The sequence below is a fragment of the Oryx dammah genome, unplaced genomic scaffold, assembly GCF_014754425.2.
Source record: "Oryx dammah isolate SB20612 unplaced genomic scaffold, SCBI_Odam_1.1 HiC_scaffold_9, whole genome shotgun sequence".
Lineage (NCBI taxonomy): Eukaryota > Metazoa > Chordata > Mammalia > Artiodactyla > Bovidae > Oryx > Oryx dammah.
Genome location: NW_024070193.1, coordinates 8,068,091 through 8,093,984, shown reverse-complemented (window position 1 = coordinate 8,093,984; position 25,894 = coordinate 8,068,091). Strand labels below are relative to the sequence as shown.

At 46.7% G+C, this 25,894-nt stretch overlaps 3 protein-coding genes across 7 annotated transcripts in view; 1 reads left to right on the top strand and 2 right to left on the bottom strand.

Moving 5' to 3' along the window:
* Nucleotides 1–17,294, top strand: part of SETD2 (SET domain containing 2, histone lysine methyltransferase) — a 75,090-nt gene extending 57,796 nt beyond the window's left edge. The window contains exons 13-21 of one of the 2 annotated variants that reach the window (XM_040246841.1): nt 448–496; nt 1,692–1,875; nt 3,182–3,851; nt 5,175–5,309; nt 6,367–6,506; nt 9,342–9,453; nt 14,249–14,329; nt 16,021–16,122; nt 16,468–17,294. In XM_040246841.1, the coding sequence (XP_040102775.1) occupies nt 448–496; nt 1,692–1,875; nt 3,182–3,851; nt 5,175–5,309; nt 6,367–6,506; nt 9,342–9,453; nt 14,249–14,329; nt 16,021–16,122; nt 16,468–16,629 (1,635 nt within the window). In that variant the 3' untranslated portion in view covers nt 16,630–17,294. Of the gene's footprint in view, nt 1–447; nt 497–1,691; nt 1,876–3,181; nt 3,852–5,174; nt 5,310–6,366; nt 6,507–9,341; nt 9,454–14,248; nt 14,330–16,020; nt 16,123–16,467 lie in introns of those variants that run through there. The other variant, XR_005722167.1, reaches the window with a different exon arrangement.
* A 2,429-nt stretch (nt 17,295–19,723) lies between these two features.
* The window catches only part of NBEAL2 (neurobeachin like 2), a 34,200-nt gene continuing 28,029 nt past the window's right edge, over nt 19,724–25,894 (bottom strand). For all 4 annotated transcript variants that reach the window (XM_040246836.1, XM_040246838.1, XM_040246837.1 and 1 more), the window contains 8 exons: nt 25,692–25,808; nt 25,438–25,596; nt 25,213–25,361; nt 24,223–24,358; nt 23,240–24,146; nt 21,860–22,014; nt 20,459–20,901; nt 19,724–20,363 (listed from right to left, as the gene is read on the bottom strand). In XM_040246836.1, coding sequence (XP_040102770.1) covers nt 24,042–24,146; nt 24,223–24,358; nt 25,213–25,361; nt 25,438–25,596; nt 25,692–25,808 — 666 coding nt within the window. In that variant the 3' untranslated portion in view covers nt 19,724–20,363; nt 20,459–20,901; nt 21,860–22,014; nt 23,240–24,041. The remainder of the gene's footprint in view (nt 20,364–20,458; nt 20,902–21,859; nt 22,015–23,239; nt 24,147–24,222; nt 24,359–25,212; nt 25,362–25,437; nt 25,597–25,691; nt 25,809–25,894) is intronic.
* Nucleotides 20,044–21,902, bottom strand: LOC120868459 (death domain-containing membrane protein NRADD-like). The gene is made up of 4 exons (XM_040247276.1): nt 21,860–21,902; nt 20,718–20,901; nt 20,459–20,601; nt 20,044–20,426 (listed from the first exon to the last, which is right to left on the bottom strand). Exons 1-4 carry the CDS (start codon nt 21,900–21,902, stop codon nt 20,044–20,046), a joined length of 753 nt encoding a protein of 250 aa, XP_040103210.1.

The window sequence follows — 25,894 nt, the reverse complement described above, 5'->3', positions numbered from 1 at the left end:
ACATGTAATTTTTCTGAGATGTGAAGCTGTTATTACTAACCTTTTCTTCTTGTAAGTAGCTATGGCAAGTGAGATGTTTGAATTGTTCATATGAATACTCTCAGTAAAGAAACTATGGATGACTTCATTTTATATGCAGACAGCTTATAGAAATTAAGATTTTTCAGGAGGTGTATTCCTGCCAGATAATGACCTAGTTACTTAATCTGCTCCTTGACTAATGAGGTCATGCAAGCCTGGTAGCTGTTTAAAAATAAATATGTATTTGTGTTATATATTTTTAAGGGACCAGGATCTATTCTTATTTAAAGCCAAATATAAGTAAATTTTGAAGAATAATTAAATACCAGACTATTTCTCCCCATTTCTTTTTTCCAGTGTGAAATCAAAGCAATTATCGCTTCCACTCATCACTAATAACCCTTCTTTTGGTTTGTGTTTTTGCAGGAGGTATATCGAATTCCAAAGAAAAGTCAAACTGAAAAGGAGAGCACAAGTAGGTATTCAGAGATATTTTGTGCATGAAAAAAGTGAAGTGAAAGTGTTAGTCGCTCAGTCATGACTGACTTTGCAACCCCATGGACTGTAGCCTGCCAGGCTCCTCTGTGCATGGAATTTTCCAGGCAAGAATACTGGAGTGGTTTGCCATTCCTTTCTCCAGGGATCTTCCTGACCCAGGGACCGAACGCGGGTCTCCTTCATTGAAGGCAGATTCTTTACCGTCAGAGCCACAGGGAGGCCCATTGATTTTCTGTGTTACCCCTCAGTGTCAAGCAATGAAAAAGCTTAGAACTTTTAACGTTCAGAAGAATTGTGAGATACTTTGGGAAATATGTAGTCTAGCTTTTTCCTCATTTTAAAATATGAGGAAATCAGCTTCTATATATAAGATGATTTCTCTGCTTCACATATTCAAAGGTACAGAGTCAAAATATATACTACTGGTATGATTCCTTTTCTTATTTTACACATATATAGTGAAGAAATAGCCACATTTTAAGGAAATAAACACAAGGGAAAGGAACCTAGATTTGAAGGAGGAAATAGTCATTGGGCAGATCAAAGTGAAAGCAGATAATAATGCTTCTGAGTAGTACTTTAGGGCAGCTTTTGGAGCAGTGGCAGTGGAATTGGGTGAGAGCCATTCTAGAGACTGAGTGAAGAAGTTGGCTTCCATCTTTGAGTAGCAAGCTGGCATTTGTTTTTTTTGAGATGTAGCTCTTTGGCTTTAATAACTTCCTTAGTTACTGCCTTTTTTTTTTTTTTTTTTAAATAAGAGACTTTTCTATTGAGGTGGTCATGCTTCAGCATGCCAAGCTGTTCTTCTACAAATTGTAAATATGCAGCATTATAAGGGCAGTGGAAGGCTTTTGCATTTTGAATTGAAAAGCCTTATTAAAGGTATCGGGAACATCTTGCATGTATGTGTTCCACAGAACTTGTTAGAAATGATGAAAGCTTGAACTGAGACTTTGGTGGAGAAAGGTAGAAAAGGGCATTCATGAAAGAGTCTTTTAGGGAGTAAAGCACACAAGCATACAAGACCTTGTGTTTCGTCCAATTTCAGGACTGGGTATGTGAAGGAGAGTCCATTGATCCATTTGTTGGATAGAAATTTTATCATACAGTTATACACTATCATGTGAAGAAAAGTCTTCAAGTAAATTTTTTTTTAAACCCTTTTCCCTTAGTGATGGAACGAGGAAGGGATGCTGTAGGCTTCAGAGATCAAACAGTTGCCCCAAAGACTCCTAACAGGTCGAGAGAGAGAGACCCAGACAAACAAACTCAAATTAAAGAGAAAAGGAAACGAAGGGGCTCCCTCTCACCACCTTCTTCTGCCTATGAGCGGGGAACCAAAAGGTCAGATGACAGGTAAGTGACCTCTGTGCGTTATTCTCTGTCTCGAGCAAGTCATTTTTTGAGAGCCCAAGCAACACACTTCTGATTTGGGGCAACATGGGCTTTTGTAATAAAAGTATTCTTAAATACTGAGATAGTCTCTTTTGACAGTAATAATATTGTAAAGACTAATAGATTTTTGTTACTCGAATGGCTTTGACTTCATAACATTTAAGTGCTATTTGAGGAGCCAAAGATTTGTTCTTTAAAGGGGTGTATTGGTTGATGGGAGATAACCTTTCAAAGATAATAGTAATTTTTTCAAACAAAACTCAGAACTTTTATTTTCTAATGACTCAATATTTTAAGAAATTCTTCCCTACTTTTAAGGTGATTCTGTGTGTGTGTACTTTTTTAAAAAATGAGATTTAAGTCCTTAATCCATTGGGAATTAATTTTTGTATATATTTTACTGTAGGGACCTGGTCTCATTTTTTTCTAAGTGAATGCCCAGTTGCCCCATTATCATTTATTTCTGAAAGCTCCTCTTTTTCCCACTGATCTGCAGTACCACCTCTCTCCCAACAGGTCTTCACATATGGGAGGATCTGTGACTAGGCTCCTATGACTGTCTTATATTTAAGTCTTGATAGCAAGTAGGACAGATCCTTACTTGATCTTCTGGGATGTCCCTGTCTTTTTCTCACATTTATTCTTCCTTAGACTCTGCTTTGAGTATTTGCATATTCTCTTGTCTAGTTAGGTATTCTTTAATATTTTTGTAAAGTTTTTCATTAATGTTTTTGTTTATAGTTTTCTTTAGGAAAACTTTAAAAATACACATCTTTTGGTGTATTTATTTCTGAGAAACATACCTTTTGTTACATATTCAGTTTGGTTTTAGTGTTCAGATATGCAGTTGACAATTGCATATGTTGATCGTATGTTTGTTAAGCATATAAAATTCTTACTAATTTAAAGAGTGTAGAATTTTTTTTGCCCATTATGCCCCACGCTCCCCTTTTTTGTCCTTGTTAACAGTCTATATCATACGAATTTGTTTTGGTTTCCCTTTCTAATTCTTACGCGTTGTTCACATTACTGTGCTAGTAATACCTTCAATGCAAATCATAGAATGAAAGCATTTTTTATCTTGGAAATTGATTTCTACTCATATTTATCATGGAGTATTTTTTTTTTTATGGTTTTTAGCCAGTGCCAAATTGGAGTTGGTGTGGTTAATGGTTTAGCACTGAGTGACATAACATTTACTAGTGCTTTGGTTATGTCTCTGATTTAGGGAAAAACTTTCTGTGGTGCTTTATTGTTTTCTTTCTAGATATGATACACCTACTTCTAAAAAGAAAGTACGAATTAAAGATCGCAATAAACTTTCTACAGAGGAGCGTCGGAAGTTGTTTGAGCAAGAGGTCGCTCAGCGGGAAGCTCAGAAACAACAGCAGCAGATGCAGAACCTGGGAATGGCGTCTCCACTGCCCTATGACTCTCTGGGCTACAATGCCCCTCATCACCCCTTTGCCGGCTACCCACCAGGTTATCCCATGCAGGCCTATGTGGATCCCAGCAATCCGAATGCTGGAAAGGTGCTCCTCCCCACACCCAGCATGGACCCTGTGTGTTCTCCTGCTGCTTATGATCACTCTCAGCCCTTGGTGGGACATTCTACAGAACCCCTCGCTGCCCCTCCACCTGTGCCAGTGGTGCCACATGTGGCAGCCCCTGTGGAAGTTTCCAGTTCACAGTATGTGGCCCAAAGTGACGCTGTGGTACACCAAGACTCCAGTGTCACTGTCTTGCCAGTGCCAGCCCCAGGCCCAGTCCAAGGACAGAATTACAGTGTCTGGGATTCAAACCAACAATCCGTGAGCGTACAGCAGCAGTACTCTCCTGCACAGTCTCAAGCAACCATATATTACCAAGGACAGGCTTGTCCAACTGTCTATGGTGTGACGTCACCCTATTCACAGACAACTCCACCAATTGTGCAGGTAACTAATTTTGGAAACCCTCTTTTCTATAAATCTTATGAAGGTGGATGTCCTGTCTTTGAGCACTTTTAGGCTGCTAATTTTGAATGTACTAATTATCTGTTTTGTCACAAGTTATTTAACAGCTTAAGATAAAAATAAGTAATTATCTCATAGTTTCTGTGGGTCAGGAATTCAGAAGCACTTTTGCTGGATGGTTCTGGCTCAGTCTTTGATAGAATTACAGTCAAGCCGTTAAGTAGGGCCGTAGTGATCTGAAGGCTCGACGGAGGATGGAACGTTTACTTTCAAGCTCACTCACATGTTGTTAGCTGGTCTTCGTTCCTTACTCCACTCTAAATAGGACTGCTGACAGTATTCCAGCTGGTTTCCCCCAGAGGGATTGAGGAGGGAGGGAGGGAAGGTGACTATTTTTGTGGTTTTTAATCAAGTTTTTAAAAAATTTTTGTAAAACTGATACATTTTAAGCTTTTCTTTAAAAGACTGTTTTAAGGCATCATCTTCATCACATTGCTGTGTCCCTTCCATCATTCCTCATCACCCCTTAAAGGTGAATTGTTGTGATGGCAGAGACTCCCTGAGATGTTTCCTGTATACATTACTTAGTATTGAAGTAAAAGAAGTAATTTTTACTTCTGTTAGTTTTTTTGTGTGTGTGTGATGCAGCTGTACCAAAATTTTGCTCAGAAGACTATGACAAAGTATCCTGCTTCCCCCCTCCCCCTTTTTAAAGTGTCCTGCTTTGATTCTGAAAACCTAAACTGTATTAACTGCCTTCATTTTTTATGATCTCTTTTACCACGTTTATATATTTTAAGTATTTTGAATTTGGAAGGTTTTTTTTGATGTTTTTCTGTTTAACATGATTCTTAACCATTTTTCCAAATTATTCTTTATTTTTATGTATTTGTGCTTTGATGGCTATATAATACAGTTGCTTGTAAGGTGATTGTTTATCCGTTTTTCCTGGAGTAGTTGTTTAAATTGAAAGCTCTTTTTCATAATTAAAATATCACTGCCCTGGGCCTTCTTATGCTTAGTTTTGTATGTGTGTGATTTTCCTTTCATGTTTGGCTTAGAATTAATGTTACAGTGCTAAATACAGCTGGTAAGAGAATGGGCGTTATTGGGTTTTGGCTGTCAGTTTTCTTAGCTTTTTACAAAAGATTGTTTTACAAATTTGTAGTAAAATACTCACATTGAAAGTTTAAAAAAGTTAACGGATGTTTCTTCCAGTCAAGATATATGTCAACTTGAAGTCAGATACTGCTTTATTAGAGCTAGAAATGTATGAATTGTGAATTTCTTCATTTTATCTTTTAGAGTTATGCCCAGCCAAGTCTTCAGTACATCCAGGGACAGCAGATTTTCGCAGCTCACCCACAAGGAGTGGTGGTACAGCCAACTGCAGCCGTGACTACAGTAGTTGCACCAGGGCAGCCCCAGCCCTTACAGCCAGTAAGAAATATTTCAGTTGATAAAACTGCCACTGGCTACCTGTTGGCTTAGGGCCCCATTCTAATGACCTCATTTAAGGTTAATTACCTATTTAAGGGCCCTGTCTCCAGATACAGTCACATTGGGGGCTGGGGCTTCATATGAATTTGAGAGAAGCAGAATTCAGTTTATAACAGTGATTATAAAGTTTTGGGGCTTCCCGGTGGCCCAGCGGTAAAGAAATCCTCCTGCAGTACAGAAGACGCAGGAGACACCACAGGTTCGATCCCTGGTTTGGGAAGATTCCCTGGAGGAGGGCATGGCAACCTACTCTAGTATTCTTGCCTTGGAGAATCCCATGGACAGAGGAGCCTGAAGTTTTTATATTTTTTCATAATGTAGCATTAAATTTTTAAAAGCTATTTGTTTAGGAAAAAAATTTTAAACTGGAGGAAAAAAAACACCAACCTCATCACCCATTTCTCTATTTTTAAAATGTAAATATAAGATTTCAAACATAGAAAATAAGTAATGGATAAATGTTAGCATTCTATCACATTTGTTTATGTCCTAAGTCCGTTCAGCTAATCAGTACCCTGGAGTTAGTTATATGCCATTTAGCATTGGTTTGTTTTTTTTTTTAAGATCAAAAAATACTGTTCTAGATAATGAGCTGCTGAATATTTTTAAATATGATGCATTGGATAGTGAACTTGGAGTCTGTTCTAAATTTTCTGATAGATTACTAAAAGCTCTTCATGTAAACCATCTCTGATCATTTCCCAGATTGTACCCTTCTTTTTTTTAAGAAGTATATGTAATGTTTTTATTGAAACATACTGCTTAAGGTGACTACTTTTGTCCTTTTCAGCCAAATTAAAAGAAATGTCACTGGGACTTCCCTGGCAGTCCAGCAGTTATGGCTCCATGTTTCCATGGCAGCGGGTGTGGGTTTGATCCCTGGTTGGGGAACTAAGATCCTACAAGCCATGTGGTGTAGCTGAAAAGTGAAAGAAAAAAAAAAAAAGAAATGTCACTGATCAACTGATCAGGACCTTGTATGTGTCTTTCTTTTTAGCCTGAAATGGTTGTGACAAATAATCTCCTGGATTTACCACCCCCATCTCCTCCCAAACCAAAAACCATTGTCTTACCTCCCAACTGGAAGACAGCCCGAGACCCGGAAGGCAAGATTTACTACTACCATGTGGTCACCAGGTAAGAAGAGCTGCTGGATCCCCACGTCACCTTTCAGGTGGCCAAAGAAGCTGCCTCCACGAGAGAGTTTCATGTTGATAGACTTGTTGCTAGCTGTTAATTGTGCTTGAGGGCTGCTGGCTTTCCAGAAACACATCATAAATGTTAGAACATATGTTAGACTTCTGTCCTTTTTAGTTAACATTCTGGTGTTTTTAATCTGCAAGACTCTTTTGAAGAAAATTAAGGAATCTTTTTTAAAAATGGTAATAACTTCATCTAGCATAGTAGATTTCTCAGGTCATGGGCAGACCTTTTCTGTAAAAAGCCTGAGAATAAGTATTTTAGGCTTTACATGCCTAACAGTCTTTGGCACAACTGTTCAGTTCTTCTGTTGTTGCATAAGCAGCCAGACAGTACATAAATGAATGGGCATGTCTTTGTTCTCAGTAAACTTAATTTGGTTCGTGAGTCTTAGTTTGACCCATGCTGTATATAAAAAAGCCTGATTTATCTTATTCTTAGAATTTAAAAATATATTTTAGGCAGATAGCTTTATGTGAATATGTGTTCTGTATACATTGGTATATAATGTAAGTTGTTGGGGTACATGCTTATTATCTGCTTTATTTACCAGTCTATTTATAGAACTTCCCTTATCAATTAAGGGAAAGCTACATCATTTTTAATACTTGCTTATTTGTTGTAGGGGTAGTAGACTATGCCCATCCCATGGGCTACTTGTTTTGGCAAACAAATAAAGTTATTTGGAACACACCCATTTATTTAGGAATTGTTTACGGCTGCTTTCATCCTCCAGTCACAGTAGACCAGTTGTGAAAGAGATCATTTGGTCCACAAGGTCACAGATCCTTTATAGAAGAAGTTCCCCTCACCCCTGCTCTTCCGTATGACTATTCCAAATTTTATTTAACCCATTCCGATGGATGGATTTTCACTATTTTATATATAGCTCTAAACCTAGACATTCTTACAGACACTAATAATAATTTTACTACCTTCTTCAGGCAGATTCTTAGAGGCAAAATATTTGGTCAAAAGTGATATACGTTTTAAATTAACATGTATTGTCAGCTTATCATTTAAAAAAAAATCATACCAATTTTGACTCCCACAAAATGTATATACAAAAGTACCTTTTTCTTTATGCAGGTTCTTTAACTCATGTAAGATAGTAGATAAGAAGTCTTACTTTCATTTTCAGTTCTTTTATTTTTGAGATGGAAAGTCTTCATTAGATTATTGACCATTTTTATCTCTTGTGAATTGCTTGTTTGGGGCATCTGCCATTTTCTGTTAGCATCGTTAGATCTCTTAATCCAAGAATATTGCAAGTTCTTGCTGGTAACGTCTTGTGACAGAAGGAAATGAAAAATTTCATACAGTCAAATATTTTCCCTTTCTGCTTAGGTCTTCATTACTCCTGTAAAAATGTCTTTATAAAACAAGCCCTTGTTATACTGCTGACTTGAAAGTGTTGTGACTTTAAAAATCAATGTCTGCAAATTTTACCAGAACTTTTTTTTTTTTCAATACCAAAGCAAACTTTATCACTTTTTTCCAGGAAAAAAAAAATTGTATTTCTTATTTATGTCTGCACTTTTCTAGTTTTTCTTCAGCTAGCACCTAAGAGTATAATACCTCCCTCTCTGTTTAATTCCCATAATAAAACCCACAACTGCATGTGGTTCTTTGATTACAATAGAAATCTTGAGCCCTTTTTTTAAAAATTAATTCTGCCGGTTAAAGATACTTTCATAATCATCTACAGAACTGACTGACATCAAATGCTTTTAATGTTGCTGACTAAGAATTGCTGTGGTAGAAGAGCACAGGACTGTGATGGCAGGATGAACCTGTCAGGTGTGTTACAGCTTCTTGGAGGCTTTTGACATTTTAAGGGATTCCCCTTAACAGCATTTCTTGTGACAACTGACTTCTGACTCCTGGATATGAGTTTCCTTACTTCTACTTGTTACTTCACAGATCTAGGTTTTTTTAACAAAAACAAAGCCACTTTTGCCTGCTTACCTTCAAAACAACCATAAACATGCAATGAGGTAATTTCCTGGCAATCCAGTAGTTAGGATTCTGGGCCAGGATCCCAGGGTTCAATCCCTGGTTGGGGAACTAAGATCCCTGCAAGCTTTGCAGTGCAGCCAAAAGAAAAAAGAAAAAAACATGCAAAGAGTTAACATGGTTGAACTTTTTCTTTTTCTTTTCTTTCTTTTTTTTTTTTTTTGTAGTCAGTTGAGATTATTTTTAGCAGAGGGCACAAGTTTTTAACCTGTTCATCACATCTTTTCCATTTTGTCAATCATCAAACCAGAGGAGCAAAACTATTATTAATAATACAAACAAGAAGACTCCTAAAGCAGGAAAGAGTTTTCTCACGTGATCAAGGATTGTGAGGAGGGTGTTGTGATTTATTTTATTTTGCTCCAAGTACATGCTAGGTACGGTTATGATTGATCTCTTCACCTGCAAAGGGGTGGCATAGGCAGGCGCCTACTGCATGTACTTTCCTTAGCCTTTGCTGAATCCTTATGTAGGACATTAAGAGCCAGATGAGAGCCAGACAGAATATTTGGTTTTACTGTTGTCTTTGATACCTAGTAAACGTTGCCACAACGTTGGCTATAGAAATACAGTGGCCTAAAGAACATGTCTCTAGGATAGAGTTATTGCTGTTGGGAAGAATGTCGCTCTCATGGAGCTGACTTACTCTGTGTTTCATTGCATGTTATATTTTTATGATCATATGAGCAGAGATACCTATGCCAGGGTCCTCTGTTTTCTGGCCATGACAGCATGGCTGTTCTTACCTTCTTCTAGGCAGACTCAGTGGGATCCTCCTACTTGGGAAAGCCCAGGAGATGATGCCAGCCTTGAGCATGAAGCTGAGATGGACTTGGGAACCCCAACATATGATGAAAATCCCATGAAGGTGAGTGTGGCTTGTTTCCTGGGAGTCTTTGTTTTGTCATTTTTTAGTACCATTAGCCATTGCTCCAAGTACCATTAGCCATTGCTCCAAGTACATGCTAGGTACGGTTATGATTGATCTCTTCACCTGCAAAGGGGTGGCATAGGCAGGCGCCTACTGCATGTACTTTCCTTAGCCTTGGAAATTCTGTTTTCCTTATTGTTCTGGAGAATTAGGCATATGAAAGGGGTGGAGGTGGAAGGGGATCCGCACAGTACAGAAGTAGGTATGGTAGAAAAAAAATAACCCTTAATTTCTTTTTATTGCTCCCCTTTCGTCATATTCCCTCTCTGGAGATAAATACTGTTAGCTTTTTAATGCAAGTGTTCTCAACTAGGAGCAGTTTTGCTCCTCAGGAGACTTTTGATAATATTTAGGACAGTTGTGCTTGTTATAGCTGAAGGGATGCTCCTAGCTTCCAGCTGAATTAGGATTAGAGGTCATGTAAATCAGTGTGACTCTCAGCAATTGAATTAACAACTTTTATCCTTTTTCACTTGGAACAGGACTCATTGTCTCCAAAGAGGTGGTGTCTTGAATGAAATCAAAGATAATATATCTGTGTTCTAAAATTTGAATAGTATTTAATTTGAAAATAAGAGGCACTTAACTAGTTAGGTCAGTGGAGAAACATGGGAGAGAAAAGTAGAGAAGGAATTGGAGTGAGAGAGAATTAAAGTGGAAACAAATGCATACCTCATTTTATATTTTATTCACTTTGAGGGATATGTTTTTCTTTGTTCAGTGTTATAGTTAGCATTCCTTTAGTCTGAAGAATTTCCTTTAATATTTCGAGTATTTCAGGTGTAGTGGTGATGAGTTCTCTTGTTTCTGTTTGTCTGAAAAGGTCCTTATCATAACTCTTATCTTCTTGGTAGATTTTATTTTTCAGAGTAGTTTTAGGTTCCTGTCAGCGTTGAACTGAGAGTACAGAGTTTCCATACGTCTCCTGTCACTACACAGCGTCCTCTACTGTAACAGCCTGCCAGGGTGTGGTGTGCTCATTGCAATCTGAATCTGCATTGGTACATCGTTATCACTCAGTCTGTGGTTTGCCTCGGGGTTCTCGGTGCTTCTGTGGGTTGGACAAGCATGTCGAGGCATGTGTCCCGTTAGAGTGCACCGCGTGGTCTCGCTGTGTTGAAAGTCCTCTGTGCTCCCCTCTTCAGCGTGTCGTCCCTCCCCATCCCCCATCCCCATCCACGACAACCTCTGAGCTTTTTACTGTTCTCTAGTTTTGCCTTTTATAGGATGCCATATATTTGGACGCTGTAGCCTTTTCAGATTCATTTCATTCACTTAGCAGTATACATTTAAGGTTCTCCCATACTTTTTCATGGCTTGGTAGCTTATTTCTTTTTCGCATTGACTAATATCCCGTTATATTAGATGTGCCTCATTTTATTTGCCCATTCACCAGTTGATGGACATCTGGGTTGTTTCCACTCTTTGACTGTTGTGAATAATGGTATATGAACAGTGGTGTACAAGTCCTTGGACATACATTTTCATTTTTCTTGGGTGGATACCCAGGAGTGGAATTGCTGGGTCAGTTAGTGTTAATATGTGCGTCTGACTTCTTAAGTACCTGTCTACCTGTTTCCTCGAGTCGCTGCGTCACTGTGCGTGTCCGCCAATAGTGCGTGACGTTTCTGTGGGAGAGTTCTCGTAGAGGCAAGTGTGTGTGCTCAGTCGTGTCCGACTCTGCGACCCCATGGGCTGCAGCCCACCAGGCTCCTCTGTCCGTGGGATTTCCTAGGCAAGCATACTGGAGTGGGTTGCCATTTCCTTCTCAAAGAGGATCTTCCTGACCCAGGGATCAAACCTGCATCTCCTGCACAAGTCAGAGGCTTTGGATTTCTTCCAAGACGATAGTCTCTATCATGAGGACCTAGTCCGACTATGATAACCAGGGACTTATTTGGATCACCTTCCTCACTGGTGTCCTACTGTATTCACCCAGCTAGCATCTCAGACAGAAGGATGCCTGTGGGGTATGTGTTCCTTCCTTCTGTTCTTGTTCCCCACCCCCCCCCCCCCGCCCACCATCTTTAGGCTCTTCATTTTGATTTTAAAGCCCTTGGAAGTGAAGACCATAATATTGTAAATTTTCATTAATTCATAGGCATTGTGTGAGGTATTACACATAGAAGGAAAAATAAATCTGAGTACTAGTCTTCAAGAAGTTCAGTCTAAGAAAATAGCCACATCTATAAACCTGAAATACAATGGGATAATTGCTGTAGTTGAAGAATGTACAGAATGCTATGGGAATACAGTGATTAATGGTCTAAGAAAATGCACCAGTGATATGTCATAGAAAACATGAGTTGACCTATAGCTAAGCTGAGCAGGAAAGAGGATTCTGGGCAAATAAAGTAGTTTTTGCAAAGTATAAAGTCAATACAAGACAGAGCATATATATAGAGAGAACAATAAAAATAATTTGATTATGGTGAGAGTTTGGGTACATATGGGGTAGTGAGCCAGACAAAAATACAGAAAAGTATGTCAGATTTTAATGGTCTAAGATCTTGGTGTCCTCCCAGTGTGATTATTGTACGAGTAAAAGCCATGGATGCTTTTAAAGCAGTGAGTCCGGCAGTCAAGTGTGTCCCCTAAGTAAAACAGGCCCGTTTGAAAAAATGAGGTTGGTAGCCGTGGAACCCAGATTGAGGAGTATTGTAATCGTTTCGGCAAAGTGAGGAACTCAGAATGGTGATGTTGAAGATTCATGCAGAGGCATCGGAGAGGCATCACTTGGGGCTAAGGACACGAGTGGATATGAAAAAGGCCAGGAACAGCCCGTTTGTTGAAAGTGCTGTGGAAACAATTTGTTCCTGTTTCCCCACTTCCTGCCCTCCTCCCCCCATGCCTCTTTTTGGTATGTAGTGCCTGGTCTAGAACCAAACTGAAGTTATTTTGCTCTTTTTGTTATCAAAGGTAGCAGGAACTTCAAAAGAATATACTGAGGTTTTTTTTATTGTTTTCAAGGATGTTTCTTTCTTAACCTTTGAATTGGCGTGTACAGGTTCATGTGTTGCAGAATTTAGGTTGAATCACATGCAGTGTTTCTGATAGCTTCTTCTGGACAGAGCTCAGGTGACTGTGCTCAGTAACTGGTTTTAAACAGCCTCACCAAGTCAGAGATTCAATTAGAAGTGCACTGGAATTATTTTGCTTTCTGAACACACACCCCATTCAGAGGGAAGCAGGAGTGCCTGTTTACACAGTGCCCTCACTGAGAGCCTGGCCTCTTCTATAGGACCCAGAGCTTGAGGTAGTTGTCATACCTTGAGGGGTTTTCTGTACTTAACTGCTGTTGCTACTCATTTCTGAGATCCACAAGAGAATAGCTTAGGGTGTGATGAAATTATCTTGGCTTACTCAGGGTGTAGTTGATCCCTTGCTACGTGAGGTCTTATTGTGGAGCACACCCATACTCTCTACTGCTAGAAAAAAAATAACCACAAAATCTCAAAGCAAAACATTTGAAAATTTGCGATTTGTTTCCTGAAACCAGAGGTTGAATCTGTGTGTTCTTTCTACCCTGCCCTCCCTTTCCTGGTCCCACAGCCACAGAAAGTAGAAAAGGGGAAAATATGCAAAGCGTTTATAACAAGTCAGAGAAAGCTGATTTACAGAAGCCAGGGGGTGCGCCGCCTTTCTCTGGAGCCAGTCCAGAGCAGAGGGAGTTGAACTGTCCCTTCATCACCAGCACCTTCATACTGTTGATGGAAAAAGAGGAATCAGAACTGGTGATAGGCTGGGACTAGAAAAAACTGTACTGTAAGCAGCCAGCAAAAACCTGAAGTACCTGTCATGCCATCTGCAGCTCCTACATCCACCTGAAGCGAGTTGTATTCGAAGGGGGAGGCTCATAATCTTTCCCATGGACAAGTACACTTCTAGAAAGGGGCTTGATGACTGGCGGTGATCTAAAATGTGGGAAGATGGCCTTGCCTGGCAGATGCTCTGAATGCCAGGGCTGCCAGCCTCTTCCCTCTCTGCAGTGCCTGATTGGAGTAGGGCGAGGGGAGGGCAGGGACTGGCAGCTTCCCTGCTTGCAGTGCTGGAGGGAAGCATTCCTAAGTGTGTGATCATTTGAGCATCTTAAGACTGAGGATCTTCTGTCTTTGAATCTAGTCATCTGGTCAGTGACTTGGATGACTCTCATCTCCTCCCCTTCCCATCCCCAGTACCTTGATACCTCTTCAGTCTTTCCATTCCTGGACTGAGGCTACCAACCTTGAAGGAGCCTCTTCTGCATGCTGAGACTCTCCTACAGTCTAGGAGACTAGGATGCAGAGCATGGTATTTGGACCACGATCGGGTGGGAAGTGCATTGTGCCTTTGTCCCAGAGTCCTGGAAAGTCAAGAGATGGGAGAGGTGGAGTCGGTGAGCCCGGGGCTAACTTCACAAGTGGGGCGCTGCATCTTACAACAGGGACCTGAGCGGTCCAAGTCACACAGCACATCCCTTTGCAGAGGTAACCGGAAACAAATGTTTACCAGCTATACCCAAGATCAACTTTCTCTTAGGATAGAGAATTAGAACTTGCTTTATAGAAATGAGGCTGGAGCCAGATGGCTGGATTTAGACATGAAGTGAGAGTGGTAACAATATCTCGGCTAACTCCAGGTTGTGTCCCATTAGGATCCTATAAATAATACCAAGAGTTGGGTATCCCATCTGGGGGCATCACTGACCTGACCTCTCATCCTTGCACCGTGGTGTTTTCTTTACCATTTCTAGACCTCAAAAAAGCCTAAGACAGCAGAAGCAGACACCTCCAGTGAGCTGGCTAAGAAAAGCAAAGAAGTATTCAGAAAAGAGGTAAGGTTGGCTGGGATGTGGGCACTAAGCTTGGAAAACTTAAACTTGAGCCCCATTCCTTCTTGTCCAAAATGGGCACAGCTGTTTGCAGTACTGGGTGGCCCTGCCTTTGGGTGTCCCCTTGCTTCTGTGGCTGGACTGTGCAGTTGTTGTTTGGTGACACATGGGTGTGGTCCTTCGCAGCTGGATAATAAGCACTTTCATGTCCATTGTATCATTTTACCCCACAACAGCACTCAAGGTAGAAGCACCAGAATTGTGTTTCCTCTTCTTGAGGAGGAGCTCTTGAGGTTCAGAGGATACAGGCTCTAGACAGAAGACTTGAACTTGGGCCTTCTGGCTCAGAGTCCCGATCTCCATGACGGCTCATTTGGTGGCTGCCTAATTGTCCAGCGATGGAGAGAAAGCAGCTCCTCTATATGCTGTTAGAAGTATATGTTTCCAGTTCTCAGAACACTAACCTTCCTGCCTCGGGGCATCCAGATTCTAAACTCCAGTCTTCATTCATTGAAGGGGCTCATTGTCCATTGGAGGCAGCACACCTGCAAAGAAGCGATGGGGCTCGGAGGCCACTTCTCAGGGTGTGAGGAAGGGCTCTTGAGTCGGGTCGGGATTGACCGGATATGCAATGCAGGCAGAAGGCGGCATCCCTTTCCTGGACTCTGGGGGGCTGTGGCTCAGGGTGTGGCGGGGGTGGGGGAAGATGAGGCTCAACAGTATTGTGCTGCTTCATACTGAATTACAGGGAGCCACTGCAGGATTTTAAGCTGGGAATAATGAAATCCCCTGTTGTACTCAGGGAAACGCATTGAAGGGAGAGTGTGGAAGCAGAAGACCACAGAAAAACTTGTGATCAAAACCCTTCCTCAAGGATAAACCTTAGTGTTTCACTGTCACTGTGTAAAATGATCAGCATTTCAGCTCAGCCAGCTAGCAGCTGTTTATTTAGTGCCAACCTGGTGATACAGCCTTGTCATTTGAGTGTCTGAAAGCTCACTTTCAGGAACGGGTAGACCCTATTCATGGTGCTCCCTGATGAAGCGACTCACCGCCTCGCTCCCTTTGTCCTCTGGAGTCAAATTTGTGTCTGACTGCCCCAGATACTTCCAGAGGTCCTGCGCCTAGATCATTCTTGAGAGCTACGGGCTAGGACAGACACTACAGAGACAGCTCAGGAGGATGTGGGAAGTACCCTAGATGCTCTCAAACCAGTTGCTCTAACGTGCGACCATCTGTCTGCTTTACACGGATGTGGTGTCAGTCCCATGAAGTGCAACACTTAACAGAATCTAAGCAGTCTTCAGTAACAAAATACCTGCAGTCCTGGGGTCCCTGAGCCTCCTGGGAGCACAGAAAGGCCCTTTCTGCCCTGCCTGCAGGAGCCAGAGAATTTAGCTACAGTCTCTTTATGAGAAGGACAGGAGACTTCTTAGCTGAAACCCGGGGCTGCCTTGAGGTTCAGCATGGAGTCCTGCCCTTCTGTCCCTCCACTGCTCAGTCCATCCAGGGGAGCCCTGTCCCTCTTGGGGCTACCCCGGGTCCTTTTCTCTTGTCCCACTGGCATACTAGACTCCTTCTACCCACACCAGCCAGCCCAAATGAGGGAAAGGGAAGGACAGGCTGGCTCTGCTTGCTGCCTTTCTACATTTCTTCAGGACAGCATTCTTGCCTTCTCTTCCCCCTGCCTGCAGATGTCCCAATTCATCGTCCAGTGCCTGAACCCTTACCGGAAACCTGACTGCAAAGTGGGAAGAATTACCACAACCGAAGACTTCAAACACCTAGCTCGCAAGGTATTCTCCCCTGCTTGTGGTCTGACAACGTTCTCGGCACACTAGACCTTCTAAAAAGGTCCCTTTCATCATAAAAGGGGAGGTTTTCCTTGCCACATGCCCAGGCCGGAGACCCAGGAACATAAGGGGAAGATTTGGGAAGGGAAGCGACCCTCCTGGAGGGTAGTGGTTCTCTAACAGCTGAGCTGAATTCTGATGACCTCAGCACCAGCCTGCCCCAACCTCCCTGCGTCTAATTCACCTCCCAGTCTCACTGAGAAGGGTCCTGGGGCAGAAGACTGCCTTCCCCCCAAATCATTTCCACTCTGATTGGTGGCCTGTGGTCTCTTTCTGTGTCCTGGACAGCTGACTCATGGCGTTATGAATAAGGAGCTGAAGTACTGTAAGAACCCCGAGGACCTGGAGTGCAATGAGAATGTGAAACACAAAACCAAGGAGTACATTAAGAAGTACATGCAGAAGTTTGGGGCTGTTTACAAACCCAAAGAGGACACTGAATTAGAGTGACCTACGGGGCCAGGGTGGGAGGCCGGGCAAGCTGGTCGGAGAGACTGCAGGGAGAAGGCATCCTTTGGGCCCTCTCCTCACCCCGCCATCAGGGTTGTGTGCTACGGGTGATACGACACCCTGGGGACTTCAAACCTGCGGATTTCAACTGAAAGCCACAATACTGAGCTCCATCTACAACACGTGGTCCCTGGTTGTGAGCTGTTGGTAGAGGCCATCAGAGGCGAGGGGTTAGGCCCTTGAGACCTTCCCTTCTGAGACCTGGTCAGCCTGACCCCACTCCAACCTGGGTCTCCTCCTTGGCGGTGCTGTCAGCGCACAGGCTCATGCGCATCCCCACCCACAACCCTGACCCTGACCATCTGTATTATATTTTAATGTATATGTGAATATATTGAAAATAATTTGTTTGTTTTTTCCTGGGTTTTGTTTTTGTTTTGCTTTTAAGCCTCTATGTGCTAGGATCACAGAAGACTTTGTAAGGATGGTTTAAGTTCTCCTGCAAGGTTTAATTTGTTATCATGTAAATATTCCAAAGCAGGCTGCCTTGTGGTTTCGGCCAGCCTTGTGCTATGTTGATAAGATTGATTTACTGCTTAAAATCACTTTACTTTATCCAATTTTTACTGAACTTTTTATGTAAAAAATAAAATCAATTAAAGAACTTGGCGCGTTTGTCTATAGTGTTGGCACAGAGAGAGAAAGCAGATGGTGGCCATAGGTGTGTGAAGTCTAAGGTTAATCCTTGAGATTGGAGTTTATCCCAGGCCTTCCCCACAGGTCCTACTGTGACTGAGCTAGGCATCATACCACGTGCATTTCTGAGCCAAGGAAGTAGACCTGCCACCTCTCTGGCACTGGGCTTCTTTACTTAGGTTAATAGGCCACTCAAAAGAAAGGCACTTGTCTTTGCCTTTGTACCTTGTGGCTGGTGAGAAGTGAATTCCCAGCCATGCTCATCTGATGTCTGGGTTCCCTGACTCCCCACCATGCCCCCCGCCACTGGGCTTGGATCCTAGAGGGAGCTCCCATCAAAGGGGTACATTGCTGAGGTGATAAGAGGACGCAGGGCTCAGTGGAGACACACCCACCCTTGATGGACCAGTTGCCTGGGTGGTGAGAAGGGCCAGGGTGTTCAGGCCAGCCTGGGGCCCAGCCCCTCTTTGCAAGGAGGCTGGTCCCACCTCTTCCTCAGTGGGGTGGTTTTGCTCAGTGCAGCAATGCCCTTGGAAAGAAGCTGGGGCCTGCCAGATCTTGGGGGCGTGGAGCAGTTGGAACACTCACTGCCTGCTGGGCACTTAGCTCTGGTTGGGCTCCTTTGATCCTTTCAGCCCGGAGGCATACGAATTGAGGAGACTGAGGTTCATAGAGGCTCAGTAACTCTTTATCTTTGTATCAAAGATTGTGAAAAGAGACCAAAAAAACATCTATTTTAAAGGCATACCCATTAAATATGCTATTTAACAAGGTAGCCAAAGTATTTGCCATGGGGCTACAGCCTTACACGTTAACCCTAACTCAAGCATATTATATCAGATGGAGGAACCCTGATTTAACCCCCTTAACGTTTTAGTGTTATTAAGGAAGATGTTTCAGCTAATGTGTTTGAGCATATTAAAAAGAAGTGTTTCTCTTTGGGGTAGGTTTCCCATGCTTTCAGCATGTTGCTACAGCAGACAGGCCCTGCCTAGGAAGAACAATGCTACATCCTGGCATCCATCAGGATCAGCCATACGCACTGCAACCAAGCCCAACTCATGCTTTTACACAAGGCTCCAGGTTTCACATGTTCCCAGGAAATCCAGGCAACCTTTTGTTAAAGGATGGTGACCAGAGAGTTGCCAGGTTTTAGAAAGGACCACTTTGAAGAGGAATTCTGTTACTTCATTTCCCCTGGAGTGTTTTGTTGTTTTTGTTTTGTCAAAATCTTTCCCTTTCAGTTACCCTTTGAAACCTTTAGGCTCAAATCCCCTCAGTAGTGAGGGTTACTGGCTAATCCAGGGCGAGTTCATTCCTCTTAATGCAGGATTTCACACTCATTGCCAATCTAATCCTCCACAGTCCTCTGGCCAACTCCCTGCCGGTGTGATGTCTCCAGTGCTTTGGCCTGTTTAAAGCTGACCCAATACCAAGCCTTTCTCTCCTGGGTTATTGCCCAAGGGTCATCTCTGGATGAGGGTGGCTCCAAACCTGCCCTGATCTTAAGGATAAGAGTTACAGGGTTAAGCAGCCCTGGTAAACTGAGGAACAGCAGCTGCAGCAGTCTCCCAGCACAGCCAACACCAGTCACATCTCAGCGAGGGGACGGGATCTAGCCTGGGCACCTGGATGGTGGCTGGATCCAGTCTGCTGAGTTTAGATGGCTGTATTTCTTCAGCACTCTGATCCTGATGGATGCCAGGATGTAGCATTGTTCCTTCCTAGGCAGGGCCTGTCTGCTGTAGCAACACGCTGAAAGCACAGTGACGGACCTGCTGCTCCTGCGTTCAGGGCGGCCATATGCGAGGGGTGCAGGTGTTCTGGCTGCAGCTGCCCTGTCCTCAGGTAGGTGGGATGACCTGCCTGTCCTTGGCTTGTGTGGAAGCATCTTTGGACCTCCCTCTTTTGAGTCTGGAATGTGGGTCCTGAAAGGAGAACACTCTTTCCTTTTTCTCACCTAAAGATGCCCGGAGGCCCTTGGTTACAGAGTCCTAGTTTCCCAGGACCAGCCTGCCTCTTACTGCCTGCCCAGGAGTGGGGCAGGCTTCCAGCCTCCCCTTGAGGCTAGTCACAGCCCAGATGAGGAAAATGGTCTCAAACCTAAGGCCTGAGAGTCCCAGCAAGTGGGAGGCTTTTGAAGGTGCCAGTCTATTGTTCTCCAGCTAAGGAAGCTTAAGTTCAAAAAGGAAAGCTTCCTAACACACTTCAGCTGGGGAATGGCAGATGCAGGATGTGAACTCGACTCTGTCTGCAGAACTCACCCATCTTCTGCAGGTGCACATTGCCTGCCATCTCGGGAGTGCCTTTCACCTTAGGGACTCCAGCCTTTTCCTGGGCCTCTGCCACAGTAGCTACCCAACTGTCTCCCAGGCCCACGGAGCCGGACAGAGCCAACAACAGTCCAGAGTTGCCTTTAATATGGGGTACAAAAGTAGAAAAAACAGTTGAGAGTAAGTATGGGGAGGTGGAGTGGGGATCGGGGGAGCAAGACTGCTGCTCCCTGTCTGGCTGTCCCCCGCCCACGTCCTGATCCCTGTCCTGGAGGAAGGCAGGGGGAGGGGAGGTGACTGGTGCCAGGATCTTGTGTGTCCCCCTGAAACAGAACAAGCCGAGGTCACCAATGCCAGGAAGCCCATGAAGGGGAAGGTATATGAGGTGGGGGTGGTGGGGAGCACAGAGCAGGTTCCCTGAGAGGCCAGGCTGCAGAGCCACGACTCACACCACAGAGCAACCCTCAGCCGGGGGACCCAGGGCCCGAACCACGTCTTCACGGCCCATGGCAGCAAGGGCGTCTGCTAGTGCTCTCAGGGTGGCGCCACTGCCTTCCTGGAGAGCCCAGTCCCTCAGCAGGGCAGAGGCGGGCCCCGGGCTCCCGGCCATGGTCTCTATTGCCTCAGCCTGGTAGCCCAGGCGGCCTGCCAGGCCCCGCCAGCCGTCAGCCGGTTCACCCGACACCTCCAGGAGCCGTTCCACTTCCTCCTGCTGCTGCCGAGGAAGGTGGAGGTAAAGCCGGCAGCCAAGTTCAGGCGGTGGCCCTGGGATGGGAGACGTGAGGGGCACGCGAAGGTTAGACTCTGGTACGAGGAGGCTGGGCAGGTCTAAAGGGCGACAGGTAGGGGAAACGGCTCACCCTGGCTGGGGGCACAGGGCTCCAGGCCGGCTGGAGAGTCCCGGAAGACACTGCTGTCCCCATGCAGCTGGTCCCTACTGAGGGCCCCCAGCTCTGCGGTCCGAGCTTTGGCCAGCTGCTGCCTTTGTTTGCGTGAGCGCCAGCTGTGGGGAGCAGGGGGAACCTGCCAGCCTGCTCCAGCCTTCACTGAGACGGCGAGCTGGCTGCAAGTCCAGACGGGGAGGGGGTGCTACCCCAAGGAAGTGCCCAGACCACCTACCACTTGAAGACCACGTAGACGAGCAGACCAAGGACCACGGTGGCCAGGAGGGCACAGTAGACAGGGATGATGCTGCCTGAGGCCCCTGGAGGCTCAGGGGAGAATGGGGAGGAGGTGCTGGGGGCCAGGGCTCCCCCTGCTGCTGCCCATACCCCTTCTCTGTCCTGCTCCCTCCGGGTCTTATCTGTGGAGAAAAGGACAGACAGGGTCAGCAGCAAGGAATCAAGGCCAGGGGTTGATTTTGCTGCTAGAAAAGCTGGAAATCATAGCCCCCTACTATGGAGTGACAAAAGCCCATACCATGACATCAAAAGCTGACTGGCTCATTCCCTACCGTCACCTCCCACAGCCTCCCCTTGGCTCGCCACGCTTGGACACCTAGCCCCAGATGTACCTTCTCCGGCTTCCAGATGCCTGTGCTTGCTGGTTTACCTTTGCTCTCAGACAAACTAGCAGGAATCTCCTGCTCTGGGAGGTCATCCTTGATCTCTCCCAGTCTCTCCCTTTTTTGGCTCCTGGGGCACCCTCCTCTGTCTACAGTGGCACTAAACTGTGTCCTGTCATCCCGAGAGTCTGGTCTGTGCAAGCACAGTGATTCATGCTAGTCCCTGTGGAAGCCTCTGTGCACAGGAGACCTTGCAAATTTTTACAAAATAAAACTAAACCAGGGGCTTCCTTGGTGACTCAGTGATAAACAATCAGCCTGCCAATGGAGGAGGCATGAGTTTGAGCCCTGATCCAGGAAGACCCCATGTGCTGCGGAGCAACTAAGCCCACTGTGCACCATTATTGAGCCTGTGTCTAGAGCCCGTGCTTCACAGCAAGAGAAAGCATTGCGATGAGAAGCTCATGCACTACAACAGAAGAGTAGGCCCTGCTCACCACAACTAGAGAAAAGCTCTCACAGCAACAAAGACCCAGCATAGCCAAAAATAAATTAAAAACTGAACCAGAAGGCAAGTAAATGCTGCTGCTCACTTCTGCCAGCAAGTCAGTTGTCCCTACAAACCAGTGCAGGCAGGGCACAAGAAACAAGACGCTCTAGAGCTGTGACTAGACTTGTCTGTGGTCTGCAAGGCCAGGGACCCATGGATACCTCCCATCCTACCCAGTACCCAAAATCTGGATCAAAAAGTACTTACCCACATGGACCACGGCTTCCCTGTGGCTGGAGTTCTGCAGCATGGTTCTACCAGCTAGCAGTGCTCCCAGTGGCTGCACTTCTTAGAGAAGGTTTTTGGAGTGTCGTGAGCAGCGCACAGAAAAGGAGCTGGGAGACCTCTGAGTCCAGCAGGGGCTGTGTGTAGGAACAAGGGGGAAATCCCTCAAGCTGCAAGTCAGGAGTCCCTTGGGGTAGTTTGCCCCCTCTGCTGGCTCACGTCATCCTGATTCATTCCAGGGCTGCGCACCTCCCCATCTTCCCACTTGCCAATCTGGACCAGTTTCCTCCGGTGTCAAATAGGGTGAAGCTGATACTGCTGGTCCCAGCTGGCCAAAGCTGGAGGAGACCAGAGTGCAGCTGTCTCAAAGACCTTGGCAAACCCTGGGTCTGAGTCCAGAGCCAGCACAGGAAGACTAGGGGGACTCCCGTCCCCCATAAGCCAGAGCCAGGCGGAGACGCACTGGCTGATGGAACCTCCCCAGAGTTCTCAGAAGAGCACAGTTCCTGGGGTGACTAACTCCCACTCCTGCCTCCGGGTCAGTGTCCAGCCCTTACCTCTTGGTCAGGGGCAGGATGGGAGGCTTCCTTGGTGGGTTCAGCAAACGCAGAGGGTGTATGGGCCCAGAGGTACCTGGGCCCTTTCTTATCTGGGAATTTGGAAAGGGCCTGCAGGCTGGAAATCTGAAGAACACGCAGTCCCAGGACCCATCTGCCCTTACAGGGCTGATCCTGCTGGGACCTCCCTCCTGAGGCCTGGGGAGGAGAGACCCTGGACTGGGCAGAGAAGGGGAGCTTGCCTGGAAAAGGGATGGAGATGAGACCTGGGCGAAAGTCCTGTAACTTCCCAACATTCACATCTGGCCCAACCCCTGCACTCCAAACTCACTTCCCTCCATAAGGCCAGGGGCGGATGTGGACAGCAAAATGCACACTAGGCAAGTGGGTCTGGCATGGAGCCCGTGGCGACCTTTGCAACATGAAGGATGTGTATGTACAGTTGTGGCACTTACCACATAAGGAACCCTGCCTGGATCGGAGTTGGCGGGTGAGCCTGTGACTAACGCTAGCTCCCAAAGACAGCCAGGCCTTGTGCCCGACCCACCTCGAGCTGCGAGACTGGAGCCTCTACCAACCCCTCCTCCACACACACCCATCTGGAGGCCCACAAATATGCACACATGCGCACACAGCAACACCCTAAACGCCCACACTACCCTGACTTCCCACAGGCATCCCAACCCAGATGCTGGCACCACAACAGTGCAGGATTTTGGGTCCAGAATGGGGGAGGTACAGAAAGGCAGCCACGGCTCCCTCCTTCCAGGAAGACCCGACGCTGTGTCCCCAACCCGCTCCTGACCTGTGGTGGCTGACCCTCGTCAGTCCCAGGATCGGCTCTGCCTGCAGGATGGGGCCTCCCGGCCTTAAGCCAGTAGGGAACACGCAGTGGAGTCCCTGGAGAGGCCAGGTTTTCACCCGGCGGAGACGAAAGCGGGCGGCAGAGGACTGGACACCGAGGGGGCGCGGCGACGATGGGGGCGGGGCCTCCCACGGTCTGGCCCCGCCCGAGCCAGGAACGCGCACATGCGTGGAGGTGAGCCTGAAGCGGGACTGGGCGTGAAGCTGCCAGTAAAACAGGCCCGGGCCCCTAGGGACAGGAGCGGCGTAGCTGGGGGGCTAGGGGCACGGTGCGGTGTGGGTGCTCAGGGGACGCCAGCGCAGGGCGGTGGCCAGTGGCGGTTGAGACGCGCGCACACATGCTCAGAGGCAGAACAGCTACAAAACTAGTCCATATTTATTGCTGAGATGCGAGAACGGGAGGGGTCGCCCTTAGGATTAAGGCCACAGCCCGGCCCCTGTGCTCTGCCGGGACCGGGGATCGGGAGCCTGGGCTCCCCACCCCAGACTGTGCAAAAAGTGCTGTGCGGCCGCTGGGGCCAGTGCTGGGACTCCGGGCGGCCCCTCTTCCGGCGAGGGGCAAGATTTCCTGGAGTGACATCGCCCGCCAATCCCTGAGCTGGGCAGAGGTGGGGCCCCGCCCACCGCCGCCTGAGTGTGGGCGGGGTGTCGTCCCGCCCCCCGCCCCCCACGGGCTCTCGGGTGGAGCCTACTGGGGCGAAGCCCGCTGGGGGCGGGGCGGCGCGGCAGGACGGGGCGGGCTGTCAGCGCGCCTCTCCAGGGTTGTACTCTGTCTCCCCAGAGGACACCTGGGAGATGCGCCGGGAGGAGGACCGCCACAACTTCCGCGCAAACTGGCTGCTGCGCACCTAGTGGGAACAGGCATGGGTCAGCCAGGATCAATGCTCCCACCCTGTCCAAGGCCCACCCTGCCCGCATTCTCACCTCTGAGGGCTGCCCTGCGCCCACCACGATGAGCTTGCCGTCTTCCAGCCCCACGAGCACGTGGCTGCGCTCCTTGGTCACAGCCACGCTGCGGATGGGCACCTTCATGGGCAGGGGAGGAGCGGCTGGCAGCAGTCTGGGGGGAGGGAAGGAGGTGATATATACAAACTCGCAACTGCAAGGAGTTTTGCGTCCAGCACATATCTGTCTCTTCATTCTCCCATCCACCTCCCAGTCCTCATTTGAAGGATGGCTAGAGGAAAATCCTGACAAATAAACACGAACAAGTGTGTGCCTAAGGGAGGCCCAGGGCAAGATCTTCCCACTGGGGGATGGGAGGACAGAGACAGGCCTGGAAGAATGTGTCCACAGGCATGTAAAGGGGTTAGGGTCCCCGGGGCACCTCTTAGTGTCCCTCTGCCAATAATCACCACCCGAGGGATCACGTGACTAACCTAGACAGCATATTAAAAAGCAGAGACATCACTCTGGCAGCCAAAGTCTGTCTAGTCAAAGCTATGGTTTTTCCAGTAGTGGATGTGAGAGTTGGACTATAAGGAAAACTGAGCGCCAAAGAATGGACGCTTTTGAACTGTGGTGATGGAAAAGACTCTTGAGAGTCTCTTGGACTGCGAGGAGATCCAACCAGTCCATCCTAAAGGAAATCAGTCCTGAATATTCATTGGAAGGATTGATGCTGAAGCTGAAACTCCAATACTTGGGCCACCTGATGCAAAGAACTGACTCATTGGAAAAGACCCTGATGCTGGGAATGATTTAGGGCAGGAGGAGAAGGGGATGACAGAGGATGAGATGATTGGATGGCATCACCCACTCGATGGACATGAGTCTGAGTAAGCTCTAGGAGTTGGTGATGGACAGGGAGGCCTGGCGTGCTGCAGTCCATGGGGTTGCAAAGAGTCAGACACGACTGAGCGACTAAACTGAACTGAACTGAGGGATCACAAACCCATAAACAGTGAGGCTCACTTGTTCAAGTGGAGGATGTGCAGGGCACACTGGGCTGTGCCCAGCAGAACAAAGTCCTCTGTCACCGCGAGGGCTGTGGGCTGCTCCATCAAGGGCAGTGAAGCCCGCAACCTCCCATTCACTGAGTACAGGTGCAAGGAGTAGGTGACCTGGAGGAAGCAGGACGTGTTAGCAAGGACAGAATCCCAACTACCCCTATCTTGGCTGGACGCCCCTTTCCCATACCTGAGCCCCTAGACGCTCCCGCGCTGAGCTCTGCACCACAATCTGGCCCTCAGACCCCAGCACCAGGTGGGACACAGGTCCAGGCAACGTGCTTCCCGGAGGGCTGAGTGTGGCCACAAACTGGCCACGGCGTACGGTGTGGATGATCACAGTTCCATCCTGCAGGAAGGCGGCTTAGGGTGCTGGGCACAGGCATCTGGTTCCAGGGGCACGGCCCAGCAAACAGCCTCCCCTGGGCGCAGGCAAACACACACCTCAGATCCGGACACCGCCATGTCAAGTTCAGTGCTGATGGCCACACAGCTCACGGCAGCCTCATGCCCATATAGGACCTGCACGGGCTTTGATGCCAGCCCCACTGAGAGACCACTCTGTGGGGAACACCAGGGCTGGCTCAGGACTGGGGCACCCCACCACCTTGGCCCCAGAGTGAGAAAGCTAAAAGCTCAGAAAAGTG